Source organism: Belonocnema kinseyi, chromosome 5 (genome assembly GCF_010883055.1).
Source record: "Belonocnema kinseyi isolate 2016_QV_RU_SX_M_011 chromosome 5, B_treatae_v1, whole genome shotgun sequence".
NCBI lineage: Eukaryota > Metazoa > Arthropoda > Insecta > Hymenoptera > Cynipidae > Belonocnema > Belonocnema kinseyi.
The window spans coordinates 111078547-111098207 of record NC_046661.1 but is presented as its reverse complement, the minus strand read 5'-3'; the positions used below and the strand labels follow the sequence as shown (position 1 = coordinate 111098207).

Genomic DNA, 19661 nt, shown 5'->3' with positions numbered 1-19661 from the left:
CCCTGCTTTCTGTCACTTGTTTTCCAACAAAAAAATGTCTAAAAATATCGCGATTTTCACAAAAAAATAAGACCAACACATCCTTCCGGATGATTTAAAATAAATACAGAGCCTATGCATTACAGTTTGCAGTTTGAATCGCTTTAAAATCTGTATTAGAACTGAAGATAATATAGTTGCACATTTTTGTACTTTTAAGCAGTAATTTTTATTTTTTTTTTAATGTCTCAACTGCAACTGGTTCACAACAGTTTTCCTCAAACTCATGAATTTTTCCCATCGCCCCTTGTATAAGAAATAATGCTCTAAACTTGACTGTTCTTAAATGTTTGGTTTTTATTCACCAACCAAATTTTTTCAAGTACAGTGAAACTCTTCTATAGCCCCGTTTTTGGGACTGACGGTGGGTGGGAACCAACTTATTATAGCTCGTTCCGCTTTTGTTTGTTTACGCATGAGTGGTCGCCTGAGTGACAACCGCAGACCACGCGCAGCTCCTGTTAAACCTAAATACTGTGCGGCGTCGATTCTCTGAAGGGCTATAGAAGAGAGGGCTATTGAAGGGTTTCACTGTAAAGTCAAATTCAATATAAAAATTATCACATTCAATTACTTTTAAGATCAAAAAAGTTAAAAACATTCTTTTACACCGTGACACCGTCACACACAAATTTAATTTCCTCCGAACTGAATAACTTTTCTGGATAACAAATTATTAATTCTCATTCAGCATCCCCAAACCTCAAAAAGATATTTTTGTTTTTGTAAAAAAAATTAAAAATTCTACTTATAATCGCTTCTGCAGGCCGATTTTCAAAACCTATGAAATTCTACACTGTTAAAAATGTATGTTATTTTTTCACAATACACGTAATATAATTTTACAATACATGTATTGTGATGCAGATTTTGTTGGATGTTGTGAAATTATAAAACATTCGTTGTAATTTCACAATACTGTTTTGTGACGGTACAATTTCATGTATTGTAAAATTAAATTACGTTTTGGTAATAAACTTCCATTACATTTATTGTGAAATCACAATAGAAATTTTTAACAGTGTACATATAGAAATATAATGTACAGTGTACATTCAACTCCTCGAAAATGCTAATACTCTGAAACTGTATTAACAGCAACATTTTCAACTAATAATTTCTATAATTTGTAAGTTAAATGTTATACAAATGTATATAGAAATAAAATAAAACACTAGCAAATCACAAGGACTATAAAAAAACTAAGATTTAAATTACTCTTCAGATTTCAATAAAATAAATATTTTATAAACAATGAATAAAAAAAACAATATGCAAAGTTTTCATGAAAAATTGAAGTAGATATCCAGCATTTCAAGGTAAAAAAAAACTTCAAAGCCATCGAAACACAGTTTCGAGCAGAATAATATAAAATGTTAAATTCTAGATTCTAGACTCCTGTTACCGACATCGAGAGCTCTTCAAGGTTCGTGTCAGTAATAAAATGTTTTCTCGCTATTGAGCTTTTTTGAATGTATAAAATCGTCCGAACCTCAAGAGGAAACACAAATGAAACACTCGAAAAGAAGAAAAATTTAGAAATGCAACAAAGAATTTAGAACTGGTTAATAAAACCCCCATAAAAAAGGACCACCCTCTTGCTGTTTATTTCCTTGTCAACTTATCTTGTCATCTATTCTTTTGTCCAGTTGCCCCCAGGTTTATGGTTTTTAAATTCATTTTCCAGACTTGCTGCCAAGTCACTTATCTGTGTGATTTACAATCATCTATACTCCATTCTATAGTCATATATATATATATATATATATATATCCGATAGGGAATAGTCTATATTCTATAACTCTATACTCTCTATCTATAGTCTTTTACATTGGAATGCAAAGATGGGCAGGACGGATGCTGGAAAGGCGTTCTTCCTCTGGCCAGACCCCCTTTGCTCTTGACTTTAAATTTCTAAATTCTAAGATACCTGGCTACTTCTTTCTTCTACTAAGAATATTGGTAATACGACGTCAAGAAGTTAAAGAGAGGAAGCGTTATGAGCTCAAATAAACTCGAGAATAAACTCAACTGAGGCTTCTCTGAACCATCTTGGACCATCTTGTGGCAGGTGTGGCACATATTAGGCTAACAACTATCTTACAATATTATTCTAGTCTTCAAAGCACCGAACAAAATGCACGAATCGGTAATCGAAATTATCATTTGTAAAGATCGATCCTGGGTGGTCTAGTTTTGATTGAGAAAAAATGATTTATCATTAATTAAATTAATAACTTGTATTATTCATTTATTTCATTTTAGAGGGACTACTAAAATCCGTTGAAAATTCCTTAAATTACAAAAATCAAGACATTCAAAGTTAAAATTTTTAATAATATTATAAAAATAATTTTTTTTATTTTTAATCAGTGTTCAAACAATCTAAACAAGGCTGTTATATTTTTTGGGAAAAAATTCACATCGCAATTGCCATTCAATTGCTCTAGTCTAGCCAAAGCAGTCAACCGGCAAATGAGACACGGGGTGCGATGCGATTTTTTCTACCGAATTTTTAATGTCAACATTTAAATCGACGGATTAACGAATAAATAAGAAATCAAGCGTGAAATCGAACGTGCCCTTCTGTGACTGGCTTATGACCCTAGAAAAATCGGCTAGCCTAGCCCCTTGGAAATCCGACAAAAAGGAAATTCTCCTCGCTGTTATTTTCCCGAGAAACACCTACTGCGAAGAGCTACAGTGAAGTTTGTACGAGTGTGGGTGTATTCTCGGGCGTTGCGATAATCGCGTTTAAAATTAAACCTACGCCTGCGCTTTCTGATCTCCGATCTCGTAGAAATGTGACATTATATAGGCCTATCGTTTTCTTGCACTCAATGGATATTCGTAGAAAATGGAGAATCAAATTAATTTACATTACATTAAACGTAAATTAAGGCCAGTCATCAGTAATTGATACTATTTGGATCTTCTTATTGACGGTAGGTAAAGAAGCTCGCCTGATAAAGTATTTACCATAAAATAAGGTTATCATTAAGATACGGGAAAGGGCCTTTCGCACCACAAACGGAGTTTTTTTCTTTGTTCTTTCTTGAAAAACTAGCTTTTAAATTAAGCGACCACAAACAGAGAACAATAAATTGCAACCAAAAGTTGAGCAGAAAGTAAAAGGACTTATTGGTCGTTTATATTCTTCAAGGCAGACAAAGTACCAATCGCTTGCTCCCTAGATAGATAGTGCCCAGTATAATAGAGAGTTCATTATATATTATAGAATATACTTTGAGCTTCATACTGTATATATTTTGTAGATTATTTAAGTACCGGTGTATTCGTTATTTTCCGGGTGGAAAATCAAACAAGAATCATTATTCTCATGTGGGCGAAACAAGCGTGTCCTGTTTTGCGAGATAATGTTTGCAAGACCTGTGACTCTCCAGTCACGAGGGACTTATCGAATGAGTTTATCTCCGATGAAAGTACTGCTTTTCTGCAGAGACGATCACTCAATGTTTTTCATGTTTTCATGACAAATTACCGCAAAGATTAATCTCATTTTTATCAAATTTATTAAGTTCAGAATTCAATTTTATAAAAGCTTTTACGTTTTCAAAATTTTACAATTTAAAGATTTGAGGAAAAGGCGCTCAATACTTTCTCATGAAAATATGATACACTCACACCTTTCAAAGTAGCCGCAAAACTTCATTTAAAAAATTCCCTGAATAATTAAAGACCAAAATTATAATATTGTAACATTTTTAATATAAAAACTTTTATAAATAAAATAAATTAATTTTAAATTTATAAATGTTCGGGGGTCGTTCACATACTATCCGTTACGCTTTTTTCTCTTGTTCATACGGTCTTCTCGTATTAAAACAAAAAAAACGCGTAAGTACATTGAACGATCCCTAATTTACTTTAAAATGAGTTAGAAGAATTGAAGAGAATTAAAAAAAAATTAGGAGAATTCCAAAAAATTTACGATAAATAATAAAAAAAATAAACTTGTGCTTAATTCTGCAGTAAACGGGTTTTTGACAAATCGAAAATTACGGGCGGAATTTTCGAAAAACGGTTGTTTTTTTCTAGAACAGCTATTTAATACTCTGTAGGTTGTGTAGAACAAAAGGTTGTGCTAAGCGACTTGAAGTTTAGAGTACTTTGTGCAGTAAAATAAAATTGTTAAAATTGAACCGTTTAAAAAAGACATAAATAAATTTAAAAAATTGGATGATTTCGTAAAATCCGAACTTCTGTTGAGTTTTACTTGACAAACAGTTTTTATTCCCTCTCAGAAAATTATTTAAGGCCAAGAGTTGTCATATTAAAACCCAAAATGTCAAAAATAAAAAAAACATAGAAGACCCAACAAAAAACCCTCAAAATCTAAAAGAATATTGTTAACAGGAAAAAGAATGAATTTACCGAGCATAGCTCATCACAAGTTTTCCGGATTTACGAAATTTAATAATTATTGTATTGTGTCTTTTTTGAGCTTGACATGTTGGGTTTCAATATGAAAACTATTGGTTTAAAAGATTTTTGCAAGGAGAAAAAGATTACTTTTATGGAGCAAAATTCAGCACAAGATTAAATTTTATGAAACAATCATTTTTTTAACAAATGTTTTTTGAATTTTACTTCACTGTGAAAAAATGTGTACACTTCGAGCAGCCTACAAGAACCTATCGTTTTGCGCTCGTAATAAGCGCAGTTCTAGCAATAAAAAAAATGTTTTAAAAATAATGTTCACGTAAGTTTTGATTTTTCATGAAACCGTTAACAGAAAAAATGACCACAACTTTAGAACAATTTTCATATTTTTGGAAATATTAAGCTTGTGGTTTTAACTTCCGGGGCACCGGAATACTTTGTCATTTACCCTTGAAACGCTTAAATGACAAATCACAAAGCTTCGATTTCACGAAATTCGGTATTTCGAAAATTGCCTTTTTTTATTTGAACTGAAGAGATTGAACTATTCGCTTAAAGCTACAGTCTCTTCATTGAAACTAGTCCGTCTATCCAGTTTTACAACTTTGTGCGCTTCGCGACTTCTTCGAATCTTGCAATTGCAACTACTGCAGCAGAAAGCAGAAACCGCATCAGAATCAGTAGCGGTGACCAGGAATTTCTTAGGTCGCGTTCCAACGACACTCAAATCCCGCAACTTGTTGCTTCAACCGTAACAGTTCAATGTGATATAACGACCATTTGAGATATAATTACGAGGCCTTTTAGATACTTTTGAAGACTGCTTGAATTTATACCGGCGTTGAAATATCTCATGATTTGCAATTAAAATGAAGATTTGAAATCACTCCCAATTACACTGAAACAACTACAATCAAATGAAATGCTTTTAAATTTAAATCTATTGCAATCGAAAAAGTCACCAGTTTTTTGGACCAACTATTCTACAATTTAGGGTTAATGATTTACAATTTTTAAGTGAAACATAATTCTTATTAAAAATTCTAAATCCCTAGACTAGGAGAACTTTCTTAGAAAATGTCGATAAAACAAAAATGATAAGTCCCCGTTATTTTTTCCCGGAAGTAAATATAATACAATACAAAACAAGTGTTACTCGAATGCACGTGTACCGGTAGGTCGAGTGCATTCCAGCCCTTCTCAAGGCCTGTCCTTGAATTATAAAAGCCTACCCTGAAATTCGCTCCGCTTTCGAGATTTTTTTGTAACACTTGAGAACTTGTAACTTGATCTGGGGATATTCACTTGACCACCCTCGAAGACTCATTTTAAAAATATTTCAAGTACTAAAAAAGGCCCTTAGTCTGAAAAAGCACTCTTAGCCTGAAAAATGGCAAAATTCAAGCTTAACCTAACATGATAATGTTAACCAACTTAAAAATCAAAATAACTGTAATAAAAGCGGCAATTTCATATTTGACACATTCCAGACTTGTGGAAAAATGAAGAAAATCGTCAATAATAAAAAAATCACACATTTATAAAAATTGCTAATTTCAAAGCATCCTTCAATTAAGCAATATTTAAACAAAACCGAGAACATTCGATAAATTCAGGGAAACATTCATGCGTATGCAGATTTGAATGGATCTTTAACTTAAATAAGAACACAAAAAAGATTAATCATCGCTTTAATTAAAAACAGATATGTTTAAGGGAGTGTATTCGTACAAAAAATCCAGAAATAATACGAAATTTTGGTACACGTAGCCACTTTGTTTTCAATTTTGACTTATCCTCAAAGTGGAAATAAAAAAGATAATTAAAAACTAACCGAGATCTTCGACGAGACGAAGCATGACACCTCCGATGTGGAGTTCGCCCTTGACACGGAGGCTCCTCTCGACCTGCAGGTCCGTGACGTAGACTCGCAACACCCAGCTGCCATCCACCTCGTGCATACCCTCATGTGCGTCGGAGCAATACATCCTCTTGGCTTTAGATTTTCCTTTGGCACCACAAAAAAGGAACCAAAACAACTTTTTTTTATCACTTTTTGTTTCAAAAACTCCAAAAATTTTTAAACTCCAGTACACCTCCGTTCAACGAACTCGCAGCATTTTTCATCCGCACTCGCGGCCTTTTTGTGGAATTTCGAAACGCGATTTCACGTGAATAAGAATGTTTGGAAAACTCGCGGAAAAAAGAAAAGTTTTGGAAAGAAAATCGTGCCGATTCGCCGATCGAGCGAACACAGCTCCTTACGGGTTGACGGTCGCGGCACGAATACTGAAATACTTTGGAAGTCGGCGCGGTTGACGATGTTCGGAAGCGTTCGGCAGAGATCGGGTGACAAGTCGACAAGGGCGTAATGGGAGAGTTCAGGAGCCTGGAACTTACAAAAATCTTATAGTTTTCTGCAAAATTAGAAATTTGAACTTAAAATTATAAAAATTATGAATTACACTTTTTATTTTATTCTCGAAAAACAATTAGATAACCGACATTTTTTCCTGATTTCAGGAGATTGTTAATAACGACAAGATTTAATAATATTATTCAAGGACTTTAAAGGAATCAGAAAATAAAAAATCAAAATTTCATAAATTTAGAATGAAAATTTGTTGAAATTAAATACTTTCAAAATAAAAAAATGAATAATTTTATTTTGAATAATAAGCTTTAGTATTTGATAAATTGTTTAAATGGATCGAAAATCCTTTATAGAAAAAGAATTTGGAAGGCAGTGTGCCGAAATTTTTGTACAAATAGCTCCTTTTTCGATTTAAATTCGAAATCAACTGATGTTGAATTTTTGAATCTCGAATTATCAAATATTGAGGCTTATAATTGAAAATAAAATTGCAGTTTCTTGAAGGAACCAATTTAAATTAGTTTAATCTCAAGCGCTTTCAAAATCAAATCTTCCCATTTTCAATGTTTTAGTATGAAGATTTCCAAATTTATATTTTTACATTTTCGTTATGATTGGTTCAATATTCAAGAGGGCAAAAACAATTTTGAGATATTTAAAAACTTGAAAGCTTTCGATTTGAAGAATTTGCAAATTTCCGAAATTAAAAGTTTAATTTTAGGAAAGCGATCTAATTGAAAAGCCCTGGAATTTGAATTTGCTGAGCATTAATATAAAAATTAGATTCACAGAGGGCCCGTTTGGACCTTACGTGAATTACAGCATCCGCTCTTGACGCTTACCGAGAATAGAAACCGTTTATAAGCAATGCCCGCGTGTTAATTCTTCTCTTTTTACTTGTTAGTTTCAGCTTCTCGTCTTTTTACTCCCCCACAATCCACAATGACGTAAACTATCCCCTCTAATTCTTAAAAAAAAAACCATTAAAAAATCTAAGTTATCCAAGTTACACAACTTAAATCGATTTTCTGTTTTCAAATCAGTTTTAATATTTTAAAATATCTAAAAAAGTAGATAAACGCATATTTCTGTATATTTTCATGACCATACTATATACAATATGCATGTTTTACAATAGCATATTACGCACTAAGGGGGAAAAGTGGGACTTTATGACAAGTGTGATTTTTTCAGCACGCGCCATAGCCGAGTGTGTAAACGTCAGCAGGAGAAGAGTCAAACAGAGTCTCTGGACAAGTAAATCCAAAAACGACAAAACATGGTTTTTACATTTTTAACATTTTGGAAATTTAAGAAAATTAAGAGTTTTCTACATTTTCAGTATTTCACTGTAACTTATCGCTTCAATTTGGTCCAATCTCTCAAACAATCTATTCACGATCATTTTTCATCAGATCATAGATGTATATTTTTTTATTATTTAACTGTGACGTCACATCTTTGCTCCCTATGACGTCATCATGCTTCATAGCTCAATTTTAGCCCCGCTTTTGAGACCCGAGAATAAGTGCTGAAATGCTGAATTTTTTCGACGAGTATAATTTTTTTAGTACGAGTCACAGGCGAGTTCTGAAAATTTCAAAGATAATTTAAAATTTTGTTTGAAATCTAAGGAAATTCAGAGTATCCAGAAATGCTTAAACTTTTCGGTAATTTAGGGTGACTTATTGCTCGGTGCTGACCCGATCTATCAACGCAATTAACTTTACGATAACTTTATGTGAGCTCATAGATGTAAAATTAGAATTTTTCACCGTTGAAGTCACATGTTTCAAAGGCACTACTTTCGCCCCGCTTTTAAGGCATGAAAATACGGGCTGACATTAGCCCTGAAAAGGGCGAGGGGGGTAACGGAGAGATTCTCTCCGGACCCGGAGTTTTCATCTGCCTGAATTCTAAATTTTGAAAAATACATACTAAATTTTGAAAATTACACATAGGGCCCCGCCATTTAACCACCCGGGCCCTGGTTTACCGCTCGACAGGCCTGGCAGAAATCATGTATGTGTGATAAAGATTTGGAAAAAATTATTCTTTAATTTTGGAATGAGATTACAAATTTTTTAATTTCGAATTTCGTCCGAACACACATTAGGAATGAAAATTCCCTACCATCTATACTGTCTTATTTTATTTTTCGGCTTCCAAATGACCGCGTATTTTATTTCTCAGAACTGTCGTCGCGTTCAAGCTATAATTTCATTCAATTTTTTTATATTCGGACATGCTTCTCTGTATAGTGTGTAGAGATCTACCAACCCTGACATGGATTTCTTAAATATACTAATTCCTTTTTAGTGAAAAGTTTCAGAGCGGTTGAAATGATGGCAAATATTTTGTTTTCAATAAAAAATTTTTGTAAACTAAGAAATAAAAAATCTGCGCTGTGCGCGCGGCTCGCTTCGCTCGCAAGTTTGAGCGCGACTAGGGCGCGCAATTGTTGGTTCTCGCGCTTCGCGCTCGATGTTGGAATTATCTCGCGCTTCGCGCTCGATTATATATTTACCTCGCGCTACGCGCTCAGTCTTTATATTTTCACACATTCTTGCGCAAACATTTAAAAATTAAGACTCAAAACATCCACCACTGTAATTTTGTAATTGTGAATTCTCTTTCATCAAAAGAGAGTTCGAGCGCACTTACGGCATGCGACTGATGGCAATCGCACTCCGCACTTGGTCTTTGCATTTCTTCCACATTCGGACACAGACCTTTTGAAATCAAAGGTGAATGGACCGACAACTGTAATTTTGTAATTTTGAACGCTCTTTTGTTAAAGATATTTTGGCTTTAACGAACACATTCTCATCACGTATCTCGTGCTTCGCACTCGATTTTATCCAACATGTAAACTTTTCTACATTATACATAACACTTTTGTATCAATTATAATACATTTTTATGTAACTCTGTCTGGGATTACTTATTAAAAAATTGCAAAATAAAAAGCAAATTGTATTTATCATGATTATTTTTGTATTTGTTTCTTATTTTGCTTTAAATTGTATTATAAGCTGCTCTGAAACATGCATCATTTCAATAAATGTATATCATTACAATTCATAATATGCATAAAAATTGAATAATACTAATTCTTATTTCCTTATTTTTATAATTTTTTATTTTCAATGCTGTTTTTTACGATTGAATAAAAACTACTGCACATCTGCATAGGGTCTAATACAGGAACCTATACAGGGTCCTATATAGGAGCCTATGTCCTCTTTCGTCTTTTCTGCGCTTTTTCCAAAAAATTCATTTTTGCATTTTTTATCTTATGTTTTACGATTAAAAGAAGATCTACTCGTCCAATCAAAAAATGATTAATATAAAAATTTATAGATCTTTTTAGGTGAACAACTTTTGTCTGGTAATTTAAGTTCGTACCTTGTGTCGTTTTATCAAAGAAATCTAATATTTTTATTTTGAATGATATTTTTTACGACTAAAGCAAAAACTACATGTCCTATCAAAATTTGTTAGCTCTTTTTTGGATGAACAATTTTTGTCTCATTTTTTTCGGAGCTTATAACGAAAAGTGATTCATTATAAATTTGTAGTTCTTCCCAGGGCGCGCAATTTGAGCTTTTTTATTTTTTTCGTATCTTGCATAGTTTGACCAAAAAATGGAATATTTGAATTTTTCATTATTTTTGGTACGATCAAATTTGGAATGTCAACTTTTCGACCAAATTAAAAAAGTTGTTATCGTAGTCCTGTAGGGATTTCAAAAAGCAACGTTTTTTTCTCTTGGCTTTTTTTCATATCATGAGTTGTTTAGCTTAAAATGTTCATTTCAGTTTGTTTTTTTGGATTTCGAAAATGCTCTAACTCTGACAATTTTCTTTTTATAGAAAAAAGTCATGGGGATAAATTGTTTCAGTTTCTGAGTACTATGAACAACCGTACATAAAATTTTTAAATCTTGAAAAAATGTGGTTTCAAAATTTTTTTGTACGATCAAATTTGGAATTTTCAACTTTTTGACCAAATTGAAAATGTTGTTATTATAATCTTTTAGGGCTTTCAAAAAGTAAAGTTTCTCTTCTCTTGGCTTTTTTTCATATCATGCGTTGTTTGGCTTACAACGTTCACTTCAGTTTCTTTTTTTTTAATTTTGAAAATGCTCTAACTCTGATAATTTTCTTTCTATAGAAAAAAGTTATAGGGATAAATTGTTTGAGTTTCTGAATACTATGAACAACCTTACATACAATTTTTAAATCTTGAAAAAATGTGGTTTCAAAAATTGTTGGTACGATCAAATTTGGAATTTTTAACTTTTCGGACAAATTAAAAAAATTGTTATCGTAATCTTGTAGAGATTTTAAAAAGTAACGTTTCTTTTCTCTTGACTTTTTTTCGTATCATGCGTTGTTTGGCTAAAAATGTTCATTTTAATTTGTTTTCTTGGATTTTGAAAATGCTCTAACTCTGGTAATTTTTTTTTTTCAATAAAAGTCATTAGGATAAATTGTTCAACTTTTTGAATACTATAAATAACCGTACAGAGAATTTTGGAATTTTTAAAAAAGTGGTCTCAAAAATATTCAAAATGTGCCCAGTTTTTGAATTTTTATCCAAAATGACTGGCTAACGAATTTGACCTTTAGTTTAGGACACTAAACGAGTGTGCTAAAGGGCCATCTAATGGATTAATTTTTTCGAAAGTTATCGTGTTCAGAGACAGACAGATAGACATACAGACAGACACATTCGTAAAAACCTGTTTTTCGGTTTCAGAGGGTCTCAAAACGTGGACATTTTGACTGTACAATTTCGTTCAGTAAATATTCCATAAAAAAGGGTATAGGGTATTCTAAAAATGCATTGGAAAGATTTTTTACATTCTCATCATAATGAGAAGGTATTAGTTTTATGTGAAAACTGATTATCATCGATTTGAACTCTCTGAACCGAAAAAAACGGTTTTAATTGATTATTTACTATTTTTGATAAACTGGTTACAATTTGTCGCACATTTTTAGGGACCTAAAAGACAGGCCGAGTTTGTTAACCAGCATTTTTTTACCAATGGTTCTCGTTTTAAACACACAAATAATGAAAAATCGCAATTTTTATTTTGCGGTTAAACTATGCAAGAGACGAAAAAATATTAATGAACAAAAATTATGCACCCAAAAAATATCAAAATTTTTTATCAATCACATTTTAATAGGATGCATATTTTTTGTTTTAATCGTAAAAAATAACATTAAAAATACAAAAAATTAAATTTTTAGAAGAACGACACAACCCACGAAAAAATGAATAGACAAAAGTTATTTACCCAAAAAGAGCTATAAATTTGTTAATAATCATTTTCTGACGGTCCCTTCTTTACCTTTGATTTGATCCTTCCTTGTTTTAGTCCGTATTTTTAGTTTTTCTGTTCTTGTCCCTATAGAATAATTTTCTATTTTATATAGTTGTCAAATTCTCTTGTCATCGCTATGCTTATAAATGTTCAACCAATCATTCCAGCAAGCATCCCTATAGGTATTCTTTCTACATCTAATGAATTGTAATAATATACACTTTTTTAAATGATACATTTTTCAGGGTATCTGAAAATAAAAATTAGTTTAAAATAAAGAACCAATATTAAAGTATACCAAACTCTCGCTTTCAGTCTAGTATTGGGGGTTGCCTGCAAATACCAAATTCGAGATTTTTGTATAATTGGGTGTAATCATGAAACATTTAATATGTAGAACAGTTCGCAATTTGTAAAAAATCGAGTTTATAAATTTAATTTATGAATAAAATGTCTTTTTTTCTTATGAGAAATATGTGTTAAACTTTACAGGGCTTGCAAGAACCTCTTAATATATTTTTTGGGTGGAATCGAACAAATTTATAGGCGATACGCATGAAAATTAAAAAAATGTAGATTACCCTATTATAACAGTTGTTACATTTATGTGGTAGAACTGTTCTATAAGAAGAAGGTAACATTATTTAAACTAAGTTACGTTATCGTCCCATTACTATGAGTATGAACTGTTCTGTAACATTTGTTATGTAACTTTTATATAAATACAGTGTGACAGACGTTCTGTAACGTGCATTTCAAAATTTTTAAAAAACTGTTACAAAATAGTTACAGTTATGTTGAGTATTACAGTTTTCCGGGATATTTTGAGTAACTGGTTATAGTTACGTATTATTAATATGTTGTACAAATTCTTAATTTCTATTCTGTAACAGTTGAACAAATATTCTGAACATAAATTCAGTATATATATATATAATCATTTAAACTTTAAAGTTATGTGATGATTGGGTCACGTGACAAGATTCCTACCTTATCGTAATTTTTTTATTTCCTAACTTATTTTCACACGAAGCGCCACATCGAGTTGAAAATTTGGGATACTAAATAGGAAGAATTAAGAAAGGGGTGGGAGACTAGTCCTACATTTTTATAATTATGAAAAAAGTTTTTTTGCTTTTTTCATAATTATTAAAATTTAGGACCGGACCCACCTTTCTTAGTGTTTATTATTTATTATCCCCAACTTTCAACTCGATGTGGCGCCTCGTTTGAAAATAAGTTGGGAAATAAAAAAAGTAGCGGTAAGATAGGAATCTGGTCACGTGACCCACTCGTCACATGTCCTTAAACATAAATTGTTTTATTTATTTAATATTTTATTAGTTTTTGAATTTTGTCAAAGATATTATAGTATCTTTGCCCTGGTTATCTATTCGTGGAAAATATGAACGAATTCTTGGACGGTCGCGGTTTCACGTTCCACCGTAGAGGGAGTTCCATTTCCACTCCCCACGTCGTACAGGGAAGCCAGGGGGACCAGGGCAAAGATATTATGCCAGGGGTAGCACAGCCTAAAACTGATTTACTGGCTGAATTATATCGGCGTTTTAATTTTTCCGTACTTTACGAGATGGCACTGAAGTCACTTAGTTTGTCGGAAAAGTAGTTCACTGCAATTTTAGAAAACAAAAAGAAAGGATATACCGGAATCAGGAAATTACCAAATAAAATATTAACCAAATACGATGCTTTGCAATAAAGTACAAATTACATAATTACACGACTAACATAATCTAAAACAGCAAAAAATGTAAGTCTAATCTCTATTTATTTATTAAATTAAACAGATTAAAAGTTGTTGGGTTAGGTTATGTTCAAGATGGTAAGATCCCATATTATTTGGATGATGTGGACGATATGAATCATTTGGGATTATTCACTTTTATTTATTATCCTTATTAATACATATATGTAAAGTTATTCATCATATTGAACTGCTGTTTAAGAGATATTTTCACGTTGTTATTATATTTATTTTCTGTAAAATTTAATTTCGTCGTTCTCAAAATACTACAAAATTCGTAAGTTGTTTTGATTATCAATTTGATATTCTGTAATGAACTTGAATTATATTTCATTTCATTTCTATAAAATTATTAACTTAGCGTAGCTATAAAACTGAAAATTGTAAATTAATTAAAATGCTTAAGTCTGGTTAAAAAATATTGTAGAAGTTGGGTAATATTACTAATGAAGAGAAAAATATACGTTTAACCAAATCATTTGCTACTAAAAATGTTTCTCAAATATTAAAAAATTGGAATTTGTTTACATTTTTTATTTAAAGGCTTGTCTATTTATTTTAAAAGGCCTTCAATTTCATAGTATGTCGATCGAACCGGAAATTTATTTTCCCCGAATACGATTAATAATTATAAAAAAATTAGAATTGAAAATGACGGAATTTTCTGTTTAGTTTTCAGCTTATAGACAAAAAAACGATTTCATTTAATACTGTAGGAACGAAATCGTATTACCAGGTATTACGTATTTTTATGACCTCCGATTGTGATTAAACTTTGTGTTACTCTTTCAGTAATTTTAAGAAATATTTTCAAAGTTTCTGCTTCGTGATTTTCAGGATTAAAAAATGTTTTCTTTTTGTACTTATACTCTAAATTCAATTAAGTTTAACTAAAGTCGCTCGTTTATCATTTTTGTTTAAATACACATTTTTGAAACTTTGTTTAATTCGTTGAAATTTAAATTATTTAACTTGAAATTGTACAATGTTGAACATTTGCATCAATAATCTTTTTACTTGCAGGAGTCGGATCGTGCGAAAAAAGTTAATATTACTTTTTTTCGTTTTTCGCAGAAGTTCGTTATATTTTATATTTTTAATTTTAATTGCAACGAAATTTTGAAAACTAAAATTCAAAACTACAAAAAGTTGTATAATTTTAATTGAGAAGATGAAAACTTGAATAATTTCTTATTAAAGCATTATACTGAAAAACTTTTAAATTATGGTTTGAATTTGAGCAATTATATATAATAACATAATAACATAACGGATTTTTCCCTCAGTCCCCTGTTTCAAGAAACTTCCCCTGTTCACCTTTTTCTAATTCGTTCGATTCAATGCGAACTGAATTAATAGAACCCAATTTTTTATAAAAGATTCAAATACTTGATTGAAAAAGTACTTATTGTGTTTAGAATTCCACAATTTTGTTACAAAGTCATTTTTTAATCAAAAATTAAACTGTTTTGTTAAACTTTCGAATTTTTGTTTTGAAAATTCATTTTTATTGGATGAAACTTCACTTTTTTTTTGAAAATTTAAATCTTCTAAAAAATTCGTATTTGGTTTCTTTTGATTGAAAGTCCAACTATTTGATTAAAAATTCATCTTTCTTGGACCAAAACGATATATCTGATGAAGATTCAACAGTTTTGTTTAAAAACTAATCTTTTTTAGTCGAAAATTTAGTCTGCTTTGTTGAAAATTCATTTTTTTAAAAAGAAAATTCGTTTCTTTAGATTGAAAATTAATCTTTTTTGGTATAAAACTCATCTTTCTTGACTGAAAATGGGAATTTATTCTTCAAGTTTAAAAGCCAACTGTTTTTTTTAACCATTCAACTTATTCGCTTCAAAGCTCAACTCTTTTCTTAAAAAATTATTTTCTTTTGGTTAAAAATTTTTTATTCTTTTTAAAATACAATATATTTCAATTTTAAATCTTAGAAATTTGAAGAGTTTCATATTAAATTCAATATTTTATTTATATTAACTTTATGTAAAAGAATTTATTTCCCTATTATTTTTCTATTTTTATGAAAAATTACCATATTTTACCAATTTCAAGAACATTTTGGGCTGCGAAGTCTGAATGATTAAAAAAATGAATGATGTCATATTGAAATTATGTTGCCTAAAACTCAAAGCCTAATTTGCCGAGGAATTTCAAATTTAGTGTTCAAACCTAATTTTCCTGAAGTACCAAATGAATTTAAATTATATTCTCTCATTCGAAAATAATCCAAGTTGACAAGTTTAACAGTTCAGAAAGGAATGTTTTAACCCAGATTTTTTCACTATAGTGGAAAAATGATTTTAACCTTAAAGTTTATTTTAATTGTGCAAGGAATATTTGAAAATCAATCAGAATGATATACTATATATTCATAAAAAATTAAGTTATTATTTCATGGTAATTCATTCAGTGTCTTATACTGTTTTTTTTTTGCATTATCTTAAAAAATTGGATGCGACTTTTTTAAAGCTTTTGTAGTCTTTTACTTTATCTAACTTAATTCACAGCTCGGTTTTAACTGATTCTAATTGAAAATTATTCCATTTTGAATTCTTGCTTTGAAAATTAGTGATCGGGAAATGACGACGAATACAGAAATCTGGTTTCTGAAAAAATGTTCTAATTTCGCGGTCCGATCGAACCCCCTTTGAATTTATAATCAATTCCAAAGTATCTTTACCTTAATTCCAGTGGGGAATCTCATCGGCTCTGGAATTAATAAAAATGACTCTCTAGGAATCAGAAGAAAACAAAAAGAACTAAAAATGCGTCGATTCTTAGGCAAATCTCTCTTCACACCGAACCGTTTTCTCATAAAACCGCAAATAAAATTCCAGAGCTTCAGCTACAGCCAGGATAAAAAAATCCTCGAGCACTTGACAAATAGATCCCTCCTTCGAATTGGTGGTGAAGATTCATTGAGTCTCCTGCAGGGTCTCATCACCAATGACATGCACCACTTCCTCAACGGCGCTGCCAACATCTACACTCTTTTCCTAAACATCAAAGGTCGAGTTCTCTACGACACCATAATCTACAAACCTCCCGAGGAAAATTCCTTTTTCTACATTGAATGCGATTCTCAAATCTTGGACCAATTGCAGCGCCACCTAAAAGTGTACCGCCTCCGTCGAAAAGTCGAAATTGAATCCCTCGAGGGAGAAATGAAAATCTGGGCTCTCTTCAATCCCAGTGACTTTAAAAAATCTGAAGAGCCAGATTTGAAACTGGACGGGAGGATTTTTCCCTGTGGAAATAACACACAAACGTCGAGTAAATCGGTGGACAAAATTATTATTTACGAGGATCCCAGACTCGGGAATTTGGGTCTCAGGATTCTCACCGAGTCGAGTGTTGAGAGAGAGGAAATTGTTAAGCACTTGGAGTCAGAAGGACCTTATTTGGAGGAAAAAAACCCGAGTTACAAGGAATTTCGTTACAAACTTGGATTGGGAGAAGGAATGGAAGATCTACCTCCAGGAAAACCTCTTCCCCTGGAAGTCAATGGAGATTATTTACAAGGAATTAGTTTTCACAAGGGATGTTATATTGGCCAGGAACTCACGGCGAGAACTCATCACACTGGAGTTGTGAGAAAGAGACTGATGCCGCTGATGTTTGATGAATTGCCGAGGGAGGATTTTAAATATGACGAGATGATTACGAACGAGGCTGGAAAAGCTGTCGGGAAATTTAGAGGAAGGGAGAATAAATTTGGACTGGGCCTGATGAGAATTTCGGAGGCTCTCAATTCACAAAAACTTGAGATTTGCGGTTCGAGGGTTACGGTTCTGAAACCCTTTTGGTGGCCCCAGGAATCGCAGAAAGAAGAATTGTCAGCGAAAGGGAATAAATGATTGTTAGGTAATTGAACAATTCGATTAAGATCCATTTTTTAGCAAAGGCCTTCTCAACCTTGACAGATTTCTAACTTAAAACGTTTAAAGTGGAATAATTTGAATGCATAATGTTCATAATTGTACGATTTCAAATTTAGGTAGTTGGAAATTATAGAAGTTACTGGCAGAAATAAATAATTTAAACATTCAAGATAGAAATATTTAAAGCAGCAACCGTTTTGCAATGGAAAACGTTTAAAATTCAAAATCTATTTTGCATGGTTTAGAGGATTTTTAATTTTTAAATTACAGCTTGTAATGTTCCAATTTGAATAATTTGGGCATTATGCAGATTTTGAAACTGGAAACGTTTGAAGTTAACAATTTTAATTTAATGCAGCAGTTTTTAAATTTAAATTGTTTATGAAATTATCCAAATTTATATGTTAGAAATTGAAAAATTCAAATAAAAAACTCAAAAATGTACAATTTTAAATTAATAATTATAATTTTGGATTGAAACATTAAATATTGGTTTGTTTAAAAATTAAAATTATTAAAATTGAGGGCAATAATTCTGAAAATAAAATGATTTCGAAAATGGGTCATACCTATTTTGTTAACATCTTAATATTATATGTATATAATTATAATTCATAATAAAATTTCCATTTTCGAATATCCTTACCCGTTTTATTAGAATATTTATATGTGCACTTTTTTAATTTAATAAAATATTTAATTATAATTTAAATATTCAATATAATTTTAATTTTTTAGTATTATCAATGAAATTATTAGTCTTTACAAATCTATTTTCGTTATAATTCATAAATTTATTTTAATTTAATTTTTAATACAAATAACATTAATTTTTAGTTAGGTAACTAAGTCAATTTGGTTAATTTTTTTTTAATAGTAAATCTCAATAAATAAATTATTTGTAAATTTATCAAAATTTATAATTTTTTACATCCATAATCATATGATTATTTAAAATATGAATCGAGGTTTGACTTAGACGCCTTAGTTCATAGGACTTAATTCATAAATTCTAAAAAAATTGCATCATGATTTCACTGAGACGTTAAAGTCTCTCATATAAATTTGTTAAATTAATTCAAATTTAAAATATTCGGAATTATTCGATTTTTTTTACGATTTAAAATTAAATAGTTCAAAATTAAACAATTCCAGATAAAATGTTTGAAAATACGACCATTTTTAGTTGAAATGCTTTGAAATTAAAGAATTTATAACTAAGAGTAAAATTTTTTGTTTTTCAATTTAAATGGTTCAAAACAAAAAAAAATTAATTGAAAGTGTCCAAAATTAATTCATTTTTATTCAAAACGTGAACCATTTCTTTCTGAATTTTTGTAGGCTTCTTATTTAAAACATTTTACTTTTAAACGATTTAATGCTTCATGTCGAATATGTAAAAATTTTACGTTAATAAAATTAAAATCCTCAATCTTCGATGGCTGACTTTTTAAACGTTTGAAAATATTAAAAATCAAAGCTAAAAAGACGTACAATTCCAAATCGAAAATCAACTTGAAGATGAAAACTTCAACTTCAAAGTTTTATAAATGGAACAATTGTAACTTTCAAGAGTTAAATTTTGAACTATGCAATTTTAACGACAATCAAATATTTCTTATTATTAAGAAATGGTTGTTTTTTTATTTAAAACATTTCAAATTGAATGCGTTAAACATGCATTATTTTGGACTGAAACAGTATTTGAATGTTATTTGAAATTTAATAAAAGCGTCTTGTAAAATCAATTGTGGGTCCGGATGCAATAAGGGCACATAAAATTTTTTCGTGCGAAAACGAAGTCCCCTGGAGGCTTTAGAAAAAATTTTCGAATTTTAATTT

At 30.7% G+C, this 19661-nt stretch overlaps 2 protein-coding genes across 3 annotated transcripts in view; one reads left to right on the top strand and one right to left on the bottom strand.

Annotated features, from left to right (window-relative positions):
* Positions 1–6715, bottom strand: part of LOC117172695 (unc-112-related protein) — a 208235-nt gene extending 201520 nt beyond the window's left edge. Inside the window, exon 1 of the mRNA XM_033360847.1 lies at positions 6278–6715. Within this exon, the coding sequence (XP_033216738.1) occupies positions 6278–6431 (154 nt within the window). The 5' untranslated portion in view covers positions 6432–6715. The remainder of the gene's footprint in view (positions 1–6277) is intronic.
* A 7059-nt stretch (positions 6716–13774) lies between these two features.
* LOC117173403 (putative transferase CAF17 homolog, mitochondrial) lies at positions 13775–18153 on the top strand. 2 transcript variants are annotated; one of them, XM_033361947.1, is made up of 2 exons: positions 13775–13926; positions 16630–18153. In XM_033361947.1, exon 2 carries the CDS (start codon positions 16704–16706, stop codon positions 17793–17795), a length of 1092 nt encoding a protein of 363 aa, XP_033217838.1. In that variant the 5' UTR covers positions 13775–13926; positions 16630–16703; the 3' UTR covers positions 17796–18153. The 2 variants fall into 2 exon arrangements, with proteins under 2 accessions (XP_033217838.1, XP_033217839.1); XM_033361948.1 differs by lacking the exon at positions 13775–13926 and adding an exon at positions 14088–14197.
* Positions 18154–19661: the final 1508 nt, after the last annotated feature.

Excerpts from the sequence above, each read along its gene's own strand:
- LOC117173403 (XM_033361947.1), top strand. The coding sequence starts at position 16,704 with ATGCGTCGATTCTTAGGCAAATCTCTCTTCACACCGAACCGTTTTCTC.